Below are 13,780 nucleotides of genomic sequence, written 5' to 3'. Positions count from 1 at the left end.
GCCGCGGAAGCGCACTACCTGCCTGGCGGGCCTAACCATTCGGACCCACGTTGGGGGGGTGATGGTGAGTGGGCGGTGCAACTCTCCCGGACAGCGCCCCCTGGCGGTTGGAGCGGCGCAGGCCTCCCTGCTCCCACGCAGTGCCCACGTGGCTGTAAAGCCTGGACCCTCTCACACTCCAGACCAGGATATTATTATCTGAACCAAAAATCGCATAAGAGAGACTGTTATCTTTGCAGAAAATTCAGTGCCGGGCTTTCCAGGATAATATAGTTTTTATGTGTTCAATACCCATGGAGCACATGAAAAAGTAAAGTGATAGCTACCATTTATTGAAAGCTATGTACCAAGAACAGAGCTTGGTCCAGGGCCAGCGCTAGACTGAAGTCGACTAGCTCTGGAGTTAGACTACCTAGTTCTAAATCCAAGGTCTACTACTTTCCATGTTTCTAATCTGGAAAAACTAGTTATTGCTACAGTGTGCCTGAAGCTTAATAATAGTTAACCATTTACCATACACTTGTTCTATGCCAGACTCTATGCAAAAACACTCTACACCTATTTTCTCACTGAATCCTCACAATGCCATGTGATAGATTCCACTAGTCTCACCATTTTAAAGATAGGAAATTTGGACATCGACAATTGAAGTGACTTGCCCAGGGACACATAATGAAGTGACAAAAAACTTAAAACCAGGTTGGTCTGACGGCCAAGCCCTATATTTAACCAGCATTCCCTACTGACATAAACCAAACCTGAGTGAAAAAAACTGGCATTCTCCAAAAGTGTGTTCTTTGCTCTACTAGCTTGATTCCTCCCTCAGTGATTTCATCTATTCTCAAGAATAGCTACATCAGTCCCTTGTGTGAAAAGCCTGTGGTACCCAGTAAGTCCTCAAAGTCTGGACTTATCTTTCCCACGACTGGCAAAAGATTTCAACTGCATGTTCCTGGAGGGCAGTCAGTGACTCACTCATTAGGGAGCCCAGTGCTCAGTCTAGGGTCTGTTATTTTACAAAGACTCTGCCAAGCTGGCTGGCTCCTAAATCTGACCTTCATCTCTTACCTTCCACTTTCTAACTGCCTGATGGACAGCTGCACAGAGTTGTCCAGCCCACACTTCGAAATCAGTTTGTCCAAAACAGTTCAAAAGCTACTTACTTTCTATGCTAGTGTTGAGAAACGACAGGATCAGAGCATGGAAGGAGTGATCCAGGTATTACTCTTCTTTCTTGTACCACTGTCTACATCTACTATAGCATTTATCTTACTCCCTACTGGGGAAGAGTCCATGTTTGTGGCTACTACAATATCTAGCATCATTCTTCACATAGACAATGAAGATAAGGAGCAACTGCTTATGTCAGTCACCATTTGATCTCAGTGTATCCTCACCAACTAGCATCACCAATCCCAACACCCAGGTTCAAAAACCTGAAGTCATCTTCTACTCCCTCTCTTAAGCTAGTAATCTGCTCAGGTTTGTCTGACTCTTAACTAAAATGCTCTCTTAACTCCCTATATATGAGTAAGACAATCCATGTAGAATACATGTATACAGGTCCTAAGGTAAGCTGAGTGCGGAATGAATGTTAACTACGATTTTTATTACATACATCATCACCCCATTTCCTCTCTCTTCATACACAGGCAGCTAGCAAGAATTAAGAATATTCCCAGAAAGGCAAAAGGTACAAAAAATACCAACTTGGTTTATTGAATAAAAAGGGTGGTAAAATGGACATAAAGCCAGAAGTTAGAATAGGACATTTTCACATCCTCCCCGATCTCAAAACTGCACTTCCCATCATCTGGGTTAAGGTGTTAGGGAGCCAGAGCCCCCTAAAATCCCTTACTCTTCACCTGCACTGGAAACAAGGCCTGCATTAGGAGAACCCAGGAGGAAGTCAAAGGCAACCTTACTCCTGTCTACCCCCTCACCCCTAAAGTCTCTGGGTTAGAGGGAAGTAGGGAAGGAATAAGTGAGCCAGAAGGGCTGGGACTGGCCTCTAGGGCTCACCACCCAAGATGTCCTAGAGATGGCTATCCTTGTCCCCATCCAATCCCTAATAGGTACCATTCTCAGACCTTGGGAGGGAGAAAAGAGGGGATAGTTGGTTCCAGAACAAGATGTGGTCTCCAAACCCTCCCCCAGCGTTGGTAAGAGCCCTGAGAGTAACCTGACCAAGGGTGGAAGAGCCACACCTTTTCCCTCCCACCCAACCAAGAGGTAAAAAGGAATATCTGGGGACACAGCAAGCCCAGCCACTCTTAAATCTCCACGTCGCTTTCCTTGTCATTGTCATGGTCTCCATCATAGAATTCATTGGGTGCCTCTGGCCTACAAAGCAAGGAAAGAGAGAAAGAGAGGTCAGGTTCCCACTCTCCAAGTTCCAATCTTCTCCCACATAGGTACCCTCTCTGGAGCCATTTCTCAGGCCCCCATTGTCAGGGAACCACTCCTCTCCTTCTGCTGGTAGAGACTGACTGCTATTCATTCATGCATTCATATAGTCAATAAACATTTACTGACAGACTGCTCTGTGCCAGACACTGTCATAAGCCTTAGCAGTAGAGAATCAATCGGACAAAGTTTCTGCCTATCCTCAAAAAACTCACCGAATAAATGAGACTGACAATAACTAACAAAGTAAAAACATAAATATGGTAATTTCAGATGGTGGAAAGCACTATGAATAAAATGAAATAAAGGGATGTGACTGAGCGTGATGGGAGGAAACAGGTAAAATTTCAGATAGGATTATCAGGAGAGGCTGTTCTAACAAGGTAAGACCTGAAGTCTGAGAAGAAGCTGGACAGGCAAAGACATCAGGAAGACCATTCCAAGCTGCAAGAAAACCTAGTACAGAAGTTATAAGGTGGACGGAGACTGATGTATTCCAGTGAGAAAAGGAGGTCAAGATGGCTAGGGGAAGTGTGCACAGACGATGGTCATTAGTGATGAGACCAGGGACATAGGTAAGGGCCTTTCAAAGCATGCAGAGCCTTTTAAAGCCACCGTCAGAAATTTGGATTTTCTTCTAAGTGCAATGGAAAGGAGCATTTTTAGCAGAGGAGTGATATACTATAAACCTGTAGTGAGCAAAGGGATGTGAAAGCAACACAAGGTCCCATAAGTACTCAATACTGCTCTCTTTCTTTTTGGAAAACTATTCTCTGGGAGAATATGTATAACTGAATTATCCTGCCCACGGCTGATAACTGAGAAAGAAGGAAGAAAGTCATCAAAGAGAAGCCGGGGAACAAAGTCGGGAAAGGCCCCTCTGCCTGGAAAGCAATGTCTCAGTTACCTCTAAGTGCACAAGGGTTAAAGGTGAGGAGTCAGAGACTCGAGTTTGAATCTCAGCCCTGATATTTAGCTAGCTGTGGGACTTTCAGAAAGTTATTTAGCCTCTCTGAGCCTTAGATTCCTCTTCTGGTAACTTAAGAATAGCGCCTCTTAGGGTTGTCTGATGGCAAGAGACTGATGACAGGATGACATTGTATCATGTATGTTTTAATATAAAGCACTCAGTAACAGTCTGCTGCTTAGCAAACCCACAAAAAGTGGTAAAACTTATTACTACTCTGCAAATGATATGCAAGCTGGAGCTATAGGCATCAAAGAAAAGGAGCTCAGTGGGTGGTCTGATGGTAGGGCTTAGGACAGGAAGAGGCCTGAGGCTTCTGCTGGCTCTTGAGAGAAGAAACTAGGCCCAGATGCCAGCCTGGAACTACAGATAAAAATAAAACAAACTTTGCCAAAAGGAAGAACTTAAAAACAGATTTTTAAGAAAATCAATTTCTAAAAGTCAAGCCCCAGAGACCTGGAGAAGTTGAGAAGGAGATGAGGGGTCAAAAAGGATCCCTGAGGCCAGATGTTCAGATACTTCCTCAACCAAGAGAGAAAATAAGGGGATACTCATGGAGGATAAGGGTTGGAGTGGTCCCAAGGGTCTAAGCAGTAGAGCCCAGGTCCAGAGGAGACATCTGAAAGCCTGAACTCTAAGACAGAGAGAAGATTCTGGAAGGGACTGAGAAGCCCATCAGACTCTGCAGCAGAGCCAGATCAAACATCTAACAGTGCATGGGAGCAGGACCAGGTGTCCTACAAGCGTACAGCTGTGGTTATCCCCCAGTCACGTAAGGAAATCTGTTCTCTATTAAGTGCATCTGTTTCTGCACTTCTGGGTTCTGCTGTTTTTTCCCTTCATTTTTCAGAAAAGCCTGGTTTGGGGTTTTTTAAAAAGTCTATTCTAGTCTTTGTTTCCCCCTATTCAGTGCATCTGTAAATATTTTAATATGTATCTCAGAAAGGTAAAGACATAAAAACACACACACGTACATAATACAGCTGAGAAAATTAACAGAGGAAAGAAATCCAAGGGCCTTTCAAGAGCAGTACATGGGCAGTGACCTGTCCAGCTTAGAATCTGGAAGGAGTGAGTAAAATGCTGGCAAGAATATAAACTGTTACAGACTTTATGGAAGGCAATTTGGCAACAAATAAAAAAATTTTTAGTGCACACGGCCTTTGACCTAGCAACAACAATTCCAGGAATCTCACCCACTCAAACAAGCATGCAAAGATGTATATGGACGGGGATTCACTTCCATACTCTTTGTAATATGGATAAAATGGGAAATAATGTAAATGCCTGTCAATGGCACTTGGTTAAATTATGCTACATCCACACAATGGAATATTATACAGCTAATAAAATAATGAAGCAGATTTTTATATATATTGGCATGGAAAGATACACTGTTACGTGAAAAAAAAAAGTTGGAAATTGTAGAACATGTATAGAGTAATCCAATTTGTATTAAAAAAAAAAGACTGCACAACTCTGAAAATGAGTGTATGTGTGCCCTTGTGTTTATATGTGAATGTTAAATAGTACAGTTGTAATCTACAGAAAAAATCTGAAAAGATAGAAATCAAACTATTAACATTGGATACTTTGTGAAACGTGTCTGGGATCATGTAAAAGCAAACTGAACATATTTTGGTGCTGTTTAAAATTTTTACAACAAACACATGTTACTTACGTCATTAGAAGCAGGGCAGAAAAGTGTGGGATTGCCACATACCAAAGGAGGTAAGCCAAGGACAATTAGGCTAATGCCCTCCAATGTACTTTTTCCCTCTTAACCTCCCCAAAAAGCTTGTGGGAATCCCTTGCTCTCAAGTCCCTGCCCCAGACCTGCTGTAGTTCTCCTCGGGACCCCTCTCCTCCGCGTCAGCCTCATCAGTCCTGTCATAGGTCAGGAGGTCTGCCGGCACATCGTGAATCTGGACACTAGGTGCGTGGTTCAGCATCTTCAGGTTTTCAAAGATTGTCTGGCGGATCTGGTCCAGATACTGGTTGGGGATGAGGAATAGACAGTGAGCAGCTCCCAGGGATTCCCAGGGCATCTATGCTTCTAACTGCCTTTTGCCCCTACTGTCCTAGTTTCAATCCCACCTCACATCTTAGTTTGAGTCTCCCAGCTGTTAACTGTCCCTCCTCCCAACCCTGACTGCTTCTGCTTTAACCTGGGCTGACTCCTAGCTGAGAACAGTGACAGTGATGGCTGAGAACTTCTTTTCTTCCCTGGTTTCTCTGACTTCCCACATCCTGGACCTCTCCTGGGCTCCCCCGCCCCGGTGCTCAGCTTCTCCGAGCTGCTGACCTGGCGTGAGTTCTGATTCTCGATGCGGGTGCTGACATCTGGATGGAGCGTGAAGTCCGGGGCAAAGTACTCAAAGTATTCTTGGGGGAAAAGGAGATTAGGAGGAGACGTTATGGCTCAGATAGAGGCAGGCAGGTCCCAAGACTTGCCACTCCCTTTCCTTTCCATCCGAAACCCCTACGTAATAGCTGCCCAACCTTTTCCCTGACCTGGGTTCAGGGGTTTAGTCTGCAGAGCTCTGAGAAAGTCAAACTTTCCACCTGCTTTCAAACCAGGCCATTTTGGGGTCTTGTGAAAATGGCCTTCCTGTTCTGGGGGCATCATGGGGTGGTCCTTACCACTGTAGGGAAGCTCCTCACTAATGGCCTCTTCTACTAGCAGCGATGTCTCATACGTCCTGAAACAAACCAGCAGAGGGGGGCGGGCTGAACAAGTGGGTTGAAGGGCCCACCTGGCCATCTCTCAGGGAGCCCCTAGCTCACACTGGACAAGGGGGAGGAGGAAAAATGGGGGCGTGCTCACCAACAGCGGGCAACATTCCGGACAGTATAGCCACCACCGCCCAGCACCAGCAGAGGGATATTGAAGCTCTTGACATATTCAACGCACTCCCTGTTAAAAGGAACCAGAGGAACAGGTGGCAGAAGTTACCAAAAGCCAAAGTATACGCTTCTAGATATTGCCTGGAAAGGTGCACAAGGAAACTAGAAATGTTCTCTGTCTTGATCTAGGCAGTGAAAATCACTAAGTTATATCCCTGAGATTTGCGCACTTTATTATCCACATGTTGTGTCTCAATAAAAACTTTAAAATAGGGTGCACTCCTACCTCTGTCCTGCTCAGCACCCACCCTGGCACCCGACCTGTTAGTCAACTGTTCTCACCAAGGCACCAGCAAGTGCTGTCAGTTTAGCCACCAAAATATAACTCAAATCATCTGCTTCTCTCCATCAACCACCTCCTCCAACTTGGCATCCTGCCTACACAATACCAATAGCTTCCTAACTGGTCTTCCCACTTCCACTCCTGTGTACCGCCCCCCCGCCACCCCAAACCTTTCTCCATTCAGCACTCGGAGCAGTCACTTTAAAATATAAGCCGGATCATATCACTTCCCTGTTTAAAACCTGTCTAAAGTTTCCCATCACATCTGAAATATAATCCAGACTCCTTACCAGGGTCTAAAGGCTCTGCACGACCCCACCACTGCCGACTTCTCAGACCTCACCTCAAACCACCTGCAGCCTGCTCTCCCTGTCCCTACCTTGTTGGTTTTACTTCATCTCCTCCACTATACCAGCTCTGCCCTGTCTCAGAGCCTCTGCATGGGTCCTTCTCACTGCTTGGGATAGACCTCCCTCTGCTCCTTTTATGGCTCGCTCCTTTTAGCCTCCAGGTCTCAGCTCAGAATTTTGGGAAATTCTTTCCAAATCGTGCTATCTAAAGTAGGTTCTCCATTGTTATCCTGTGTCTTAGCTTTCTATCTTTTTCCTTCACAGAATTTATAACTATCTACCTGTCTTGTTTGCTTACTTATTTTTTGTCTGTTTCCTAGGCTAAACTGTAAACTCCATGGGAGTTTCCCCACTGCATCCCCATCTCCTAGTACAATGCCTGGAACATAATAGGTGCTTAACAAAAACCTACTGTGAATGAATGACCAACTGGGGAACACTGTTTAAGGTGACATTTCTGGTTCAAAGTACAACATGTAGCTATTTTTGAGTCCCAAAAGGAGGTGAGGTCCATTCCCCAACTACTCCCATTCCATGTATTGAGGCCCAAGGCCACGTGAAAACCTGGGGGAGTGGAAGGAGGGCAGGTCTCACCCATGTCCTCGAATGCTGAGGTTGAAGCAGCCCAATCGATCACAGCCCAGAGAGTCAGCTCCACACTGCAAAAATCAAAACCCAAGGGGGCTACAGTGAGATAACTACTCAGAATGTCACAGATGTCCTTCACTTCCCTTCCCCCACCAGCCTAGGGACTCTCCTCTTTCCTGCTCTCTTCCCTCAAGCCCAGTGCCTGAGGAGGCACTGACAGTATTACCTGGAGCACAATGCACGTGGGTTGGTAGAAGTCCACCACCTGGTTGATAACTGGCTGGAAAAGGTGCTTGTAACCTGGGAGAGGGCCAAAGATGGGTACCTGGCACCCCAAGGGGATGGGGAGACAGGGAACAAAAGGAAAAAGGGGGTTCAGAGAGCGTGGAGCCCAGGAACGGGTGGCAGAAGTTACCAAAAGCCAAAGTATACGCTTCTAGATGTTGCCCCAGAAATGGGGCAACCCAAAGGGGCAACCATTGGTTCTGAACTTCTAGGTGGGGTCTGATGAACTTCTGGAGTGACTGATGGAAGCTAATGACCCTTTTCCCAGAAAAATGCACATACAATATGTTGCATACAATTTCCGGGGAATTCATGGTCCCTCTGAAGGCCATTCATCCTTAAGGACACCTGGCCCAACAGTAGACAACATCAGGCAGAAGAGGTTAACTCAAGGAGAGAGAGAAGGAGCCTAGTGAGCGGGAGAAGACTTCAGTACATACTCTGGTCATCAATGCCATCCCGCAGGGGCACATTGAGGCAGTAGTAGCGGCCACTCTCTGCTCCAACTTCATACATGTCACCTGTAGGGAAGTGGGGGGTGGGAGTGGCAGCGGTACCCGGGAGGTATCTATAACCCAGCCGCTTCAACCCCAACTGTACTCCGAGGGCCTCTCACTCCATCTATGTGCGCCCACCACTCACTCCCTCGAACCACTAAGTCCCCTGCAGCTTGCATTCATTCAACAGATACTTTTGGAGGGCCTACCATGAGCCAAGCTGGGAGCGAGGCACTGGGGATACAGCAGTAAAGAGAACTAACGAAATGATTGAAATCCCACCAAGCTTATGTTCTTGGGAGGTAGGCATGATAAGGTGGGAGGCAGTTAACAAAACAAAACACCACAATAAATTCAAACAGCAGTGAGTGCTCTGAAAAAACCAAGCAGAGGGATGTGACAGAGTAACGGGGTGATCAGGAAAGGCTTCTCCAAGGAGGGGGCCATCTGAGCTGAGACCTGAGGCTGAGGAGGAGAAAGTCATGGTAAGAGCTGAAGAGTATGAAGGGGACAGACGTTCCTATTCCCATACCTGTGCCAGGGAAGAAGTAGTTTCCATATTTGTGGAAGGACACTGTCATGACCCGGTCCGTGAGGTAGAAGGCTTCCTGAACCCCGTCACCATGGTGGATGTCAATATCAATGTAGAGCACCCGAGGGTGGTACCTGGGGTGAGGGCAAAGCCAGGGTCTGAGGCAGAGGTGAACCCCAGGAGGAAAACCCCCCAACCCACTCCTCCCAAACACAAGGTCTGGAATTATGAAGAGTCTACATTGGCCCAAGTCACCTGAAACCTAATACCACCAGTTCCCTAAGGGCAACCCTGGGGCTCCAGCCTGGAGGCAGGGACAGGAGAGGGATGTGCAGAGAAGGCTGAAATGTGAGCAGGCAGCGGGGAATCTGCAGCAGAGCACAGGAAGAGGCAGCCTGAGAAAAGCATCAAGAACTTGGGAAAAGCTAGTGTGGGGTGGAGGTCAGGGTCAGGGCCAGGGCAGTCTCAGACCTCCTCAGCCAAGAGCCTCTTAAGTCCCCCCATCTCCTCCCAGGCTACTTACTTGAGCAGCTCCAGGATGCCAATCACAATGTCATTGACATAGCAGAAGCCAGAAGCCTATGGTAAGAGAGTGGTCTTACAGAGAGGAACGACTCCTCCACCCAGCTGCCCCCTAGTGTCATCCTGACCTCCTACCCTACAGTAGCTGTTGTCTCCCCCATCTCCTCCTCACTCACCTCAAACTTCTTGGCATGGTGCAGACCACCAGCCCAGTTAATGGCAATATCACAGATCTGAAAGACAAACACCCAACTCACAGTCCTTCTCCTGCCCACCGCCAAAGCTGGGAGCTCTGGATCAGGGTTAAGGCCTTGGATTCAGGGACCCACAGGAAGGGGGAAATAGGACTCGGGGCTATGGTCACCTTGTTGTTCAGCTGGGTTGCTCCTTGCAGAGATGCGCCTGTGTAACGGGAGCAGAACTCAAAGAGCCCGGGAAACACTGGGCTGCAGGAAGAAGAGCAAGTTGGAGCCCTTTTACCTTCGTCCACTCCCTTCCTACACCTCTCTCCCTACCCCAAAGCCCTCTGATCTCCATGCTTCAATAACCCCCCTGCCCCTCCTACATACCTGGGTTATCTGCAAATTTATTTGACAAATATCTTAGACCAAACCATGTACCGAGCCTTGTGCGAGGCACTGGATGGGAAGTAGGGAAGCCCAGTGGTAGTATTCCCTAGCTGCACAAAGAGCATTTACGGCCCCAGCTGTGGCCTGAGGGCTGACTCTGCATTCCCAGATCTATAAAGTGAACTCAGAAATAGCAGCAGCAATAACACAAAGAACAAGAAACCTCCCAAGACAGCATGCAACTGAAAAACCCAATGGGCAGGGCAGCGTGTGCAGGACAGACCACTGCGACTGGTGTGGTCAAGAAAGGCTTCATGGCATGAAGCTTCATGGTGGTGTGAAGGCTGAGAAGGCCTTGGTGAGGCTGAATGGGGAACAAAGGGTATTCCAGGAAGACACCCTGCGCAGCAGGGGTGTGGGGATAAGGTTGGGAAGGTGCTCAGGGCCAGCCTGAGGAGTTGGCCTCTATCCTCCAGCCCAGGCTGCTTCTATTGGTAGGATCTTTCAGGGAAACGGATTAGTGTAGTGTTTAAAAACCTAGGCTCTGGATCTGAATCCTGCCACCTCCACTGACCAGTTATGTGACTCAGGTTAAGTTACCAAAATCTCCTCAAATTTCAGTTTATGTACTTATGCCTACCATCAGGAAAAGGACTAGTACATCTCACGGGTGGTGTGAGAATTAGGTGGATATACCAGTAATCCTTGGCACAGCAGAATAAGTACTCAATAAACTGTAGCTGTTGTAGGAAACTATAGGATCAACAACCACGTTTCTTCAAAAAATAAATTCAAAGGAGAGAAGGAAACATTATAAGTTAAAAGTCTTAAGAGACGTAGCAACCAAATATAATATGTGGACCTTGTTTAAATCTTAATTAATTTAACTGCAAAAAGGAAAAAATTTGAGACGACTGGAGAAATTTAAGTACTGATTGCATATTTGATGATATGAAGGAATTACTGTTAATTTTTCAGGTGTGATGATATTGTTCACTTTTTTTAAAAGAGTATCATTTGGAGATATATAGTAAAGTATTTATGGATAAAAGGGTGTGACATCTGGAATTTGCTTTAAAATAATCTAACATGGGAGGATATAGACGAAGTAAGATTAGCCATTTGCTCTAAGTGTTGTAGCTCAGGGATAGATACATGCGGGTTCACCGTACTTTCAGAAATGTTTGAAATTTTCCCTAACAAAAAGTTTAGAAATGAAGTGTGTAGATGACAGCTCTTGTGGTCACTATATTTTTGTGGATGTAGACTAGAATGGAAGCAAGGATCATGGCTTATCTTTGTTGTCCACCTTCTTCCCACAGGGCCTAACTCTGAGTCTACTTCTTATGATATGAGTTCAACATAAATGTGGTAGTGTCTAATCACTCTCTTGCTTTTTAAAACACTTTGATGACTTCCCCCTACTCAAGAGGTTAAAAACCCCAACTCATAATAGGGCTGTTTACTTTTCAAAGGCCCTACCTATCTCTTTAGCCTCGATTCAGATCACTCTCAGATTCTGTGGGTGGCCTTTTTTCTGTTCCTCAAATAAGTCTCACTCTGTCCTACCACAGACCCTTAGCACATGCTGTCCCTACTGCCCAAGACATTCTTCCCCTCACCCTCCATCCTCCCAACTACCTTTCCTCTAATTACCTCCTACTTTCTTTAGATCTCAGCTCAATCTTTATTATTTCCTCTAGGAAGCCTCCACTGACCAGCCCCTGCCCAGGCTACAGAATTCTCCCATGTATACACTCTCATAGTCTGTCATATACATCTCCTTCAGAGGCCTTAGCACAAGTGCAATATTAAAATTGTTTTGTTGTTGTTGATCATTGCGTCCCTAGCATTTAGCACAGGGCCTGGCCTAGAGCCAATGACCAATAAATATTTGTTGAATAAACGAGTAAATGATGATTCATTGACAAGTATCCCCCCTCCATCATATCTTCCCACTGCTGCCACAAGACCTCACTCAAGTACTCTCATTGAAATGCCTGGCAACAAGGTGTCTGGCATCAAAGGTCCCAGTCCTCCCCTCACCAGTCATCGCCCACGTTGAAGGCATTAAGGCTCTTGGTGAAGCCTTGCATATTGGTGGGGCTGACTCTCTGCAGGAAGTCGATGTAGTCCTCAGAGTGGAAGCGGCACATGTCATGCTGGGAGGCCTGGTATGGCTTGAAGACCTCGGATGGAAACACAAGGTGAACCCAGGCAGGGTCAGTCCCACTCACTGGGCTGAGACTGCCCACACTGAGCCCAGACTTGGGGACTGTCCAAAACTACACACAGCAGTCCCCTCGCCCCCCAATCCTTGTTATTCTGTGAGACAAATGTCAGTGAAGAGAGACTGATTAGCTTGGTGGTTTATTATGATCAAGCCCCCTAAAGACCACTGGGCTTGCCTTTTCCATCCCACCTCCAGCCCAGCCTTTCCTACCTTCTCAAACCTTAACCCCCTTCCACCTGCCCTGTTCCTTGGATCTCCTATTCCTGATTCTCTTCATACTCATCTCCCCTGGGCTCTGATTCTGTCCACTCTCTCCTCTGAGTTCTTATTAATTTTGGAATCAAATAATATGGGACACACGACAACCTTCTAATTAAAACCCAAGATGCCCAGGTGCTAATAAGCCAGAGATTTATTATCTTTTGAGTGGTTCACACACTTCTTTAGAAATTGGACAAGAGCAAAAAGTTTTTCTCTCCCCAGAAAATGCTCAAAGGCACATACTGGCAAACAATTTCAAGAGAGTCAGGGATTCATGCACTAACATCACCTCAGTCTTTTCTACGACCAATTAACTTGTCTGTGCCTCAGCACAAGCAGTGGACACTCATTCATACTGTTGACTAATTCCCCTTGCAATGCATCAGGGCCGAGCAATATGTTATAATCACATATCACTGCTATAAATTCCAGGCCAGGAACAGACAGCATGTGTATATCCAGGAGATGGAGGGATAGGTAGTAATTAAGTATAACTATGTGGGGGGGGGGGGCGGGCGGGTGGTATTCTAGGTTGAAAAGGGAATACCCAGGACATCTCCTTCTGTCCTACACACACATACACATTTACACAGAGGGCTGCAAAGTCCTCCCTGGAGCTCTAGCTTGGAGGTGGAGAGAAGGTATGGGAATGAGGGTAAACCTCACATCCAGATACAGTGATCCAGCCGCCTTCCGTTCTTTGAGGCCACAGAACTGCCCTAAGATGCTGGGGAGGGAGAAATTTTGTGTTTTCAAACCAGCCCCACTCCACCCTACCCCTAGGCCAAGAGTTGGTCCACTTGAGGTCAAAAGATGGCCGACCTAAGGTGGAAAAGTATCTCTCATTAAGTCAGTGGATGCACCCACCAACACTCTGCATATGGGAGTGCTCCTGGTTCCTTCTACCCCCCCCACACACACTCTAGGGGTGGGTCGCTCTTGGTGCATTCAGGGCAGCCTACCCATCCCTAGGGCCGCAGCTCCTCCCCAACCTCAATCCCCAGCAGAAGCCGCGAGACTCACGATCATCTTCTTATAGAGACCGTAGTGCAGGACCAGACTATGGGTCAATGCCAAGCGATGGGGCTTCATAGGGTGACCAGCCCCTGGGGGTGAGAGAAGAGAGTTCGTCAGTACGCATTCCTGGAGTTGTAGCCCCGACCTCGAAACCTCCGCGTCCCGAAATCCCTCGCCTACAACCTTGTTCCCTCACCGTAGTGGAAGTTGCCCACGTCGGGGTCGTAGAAATAGGCCACAGTCTTGGCCATGGTGCCGGCGGGACCAGGCCCAGCGCCTCCGCCGCCAGCCTGGCCGCCTGCCCCACCCCCGGTCCTGCGTGCTGCGTAAGCACGCAGCCTGCCTCTGCGGAACTGGGAGACC

At 47.1% G+C, this 13,780-nt stretch overlaps 1 protein-coding gene across 3 annotated transcripts; it reads right to left on the bottom strand.

Moving 5' to 3' along the window:
• Window positions 1–1,689: 1,689 nt before the first annotated feature.
• On the bottom strand, window positions 1,690–13,737 carry HDAC3 (histone deacetylase 3). Of its 3 annotated transcripts, XM_032628511.1 has the most exons (16): window positions 13,614–13,728; window positions 13,424–13,506; window positions 13,067–13,127; window positions 11,953–12,095; window positions 9,702–9,783; window positions 9,514–9,570; window positions 9,339–9,394; window positions 8,816–8,949; window positions 8,227–8,307; window positions 7,728–7,801; window positions 7,508–7,572; window positions 6,201–6,290; window positions 6,017–6,075; window positions 5,679–5,758; window positions 5,210–5,367; window positions 1,690–2,343 (listed from the first exon to the last, which is right to left on the bottom strand). In XM_032628511.1, exons 4-16 carry the CDS (start codon window positions 12,060–12,062, stop codon window positions 2,274–2,276), a joined length of 1,116 nt encoding a protein of 371 aa, XP_032484402.1. In that variant the 5' UTR covers window positions 12,063–12,095; window positions 13,067–13,127; window positions 13,424–13,506; window positions 13,614–13,728; the 3' UTR covers window positions 1,690–2,273. The 3 variants fall into 3 exon arrangements, with proteins under 3 accessions (XP_032484402.1, XP_032484400.1, XP_032484401.1); XM_032628509.1 differs by lacking the exon at window positions 13,067–13,127 and having other exon boundaries at window positions 13,614–13,737; XM_032628510.1 differs by lacking the exon at window positions 13,067–13,127 and having other exon boundaries at window positions 13,601–13,717.
• Window positions 13,738–13,780: the final 43 nt, after the last annotated feature.

This window comes from Phocoena sinus, chromosome 3 (assembly GCF_008692025.1).
Source record: "Phocoena sinus isolate mPhoSin1 chromosome 3, mPhoSin1.pri, whole genome shotgun sequence".
NCBI lineage: Eukaryota > Metazoa > Chordata > Mammalia > Artiodactyla > Phocoenidae > Phocoena > Phocoena sinus.
The sequence above is the reverse complement of the archived record's forward strand: the minus strand, read 5'-3'. Positions and strand labels throughout refer to the sequence as shown.

What these genes read in the sequence shown, in the direction of transcription:
- HDAC3 (XM_032628509.1), bottom strand. Translation starts at nt 13,668, where the DNA reads ATGGCCAAGACTGTGGCCTATTTCTACGACCCCGACGTGGGCAACTTC. An exon ending in TTCAACGTGGGCGATGACTG is followed by an intron (nt 9,784 to 11,952) that starts GTGAGGGGAGGA and finishes TTCTTCCTGCAG; the next exon opens with CCCAGTGTTTCCCGGGCTCT. An exon ending in CTCAGCATTCGAGGACATGG is followed by an intron (nt 6,291 to 7,507) that starts GTGAGACCTGCC and finishes TCCTTTTAACAG; the next exon opens with GGAGTGCGTTGAATATGTCA.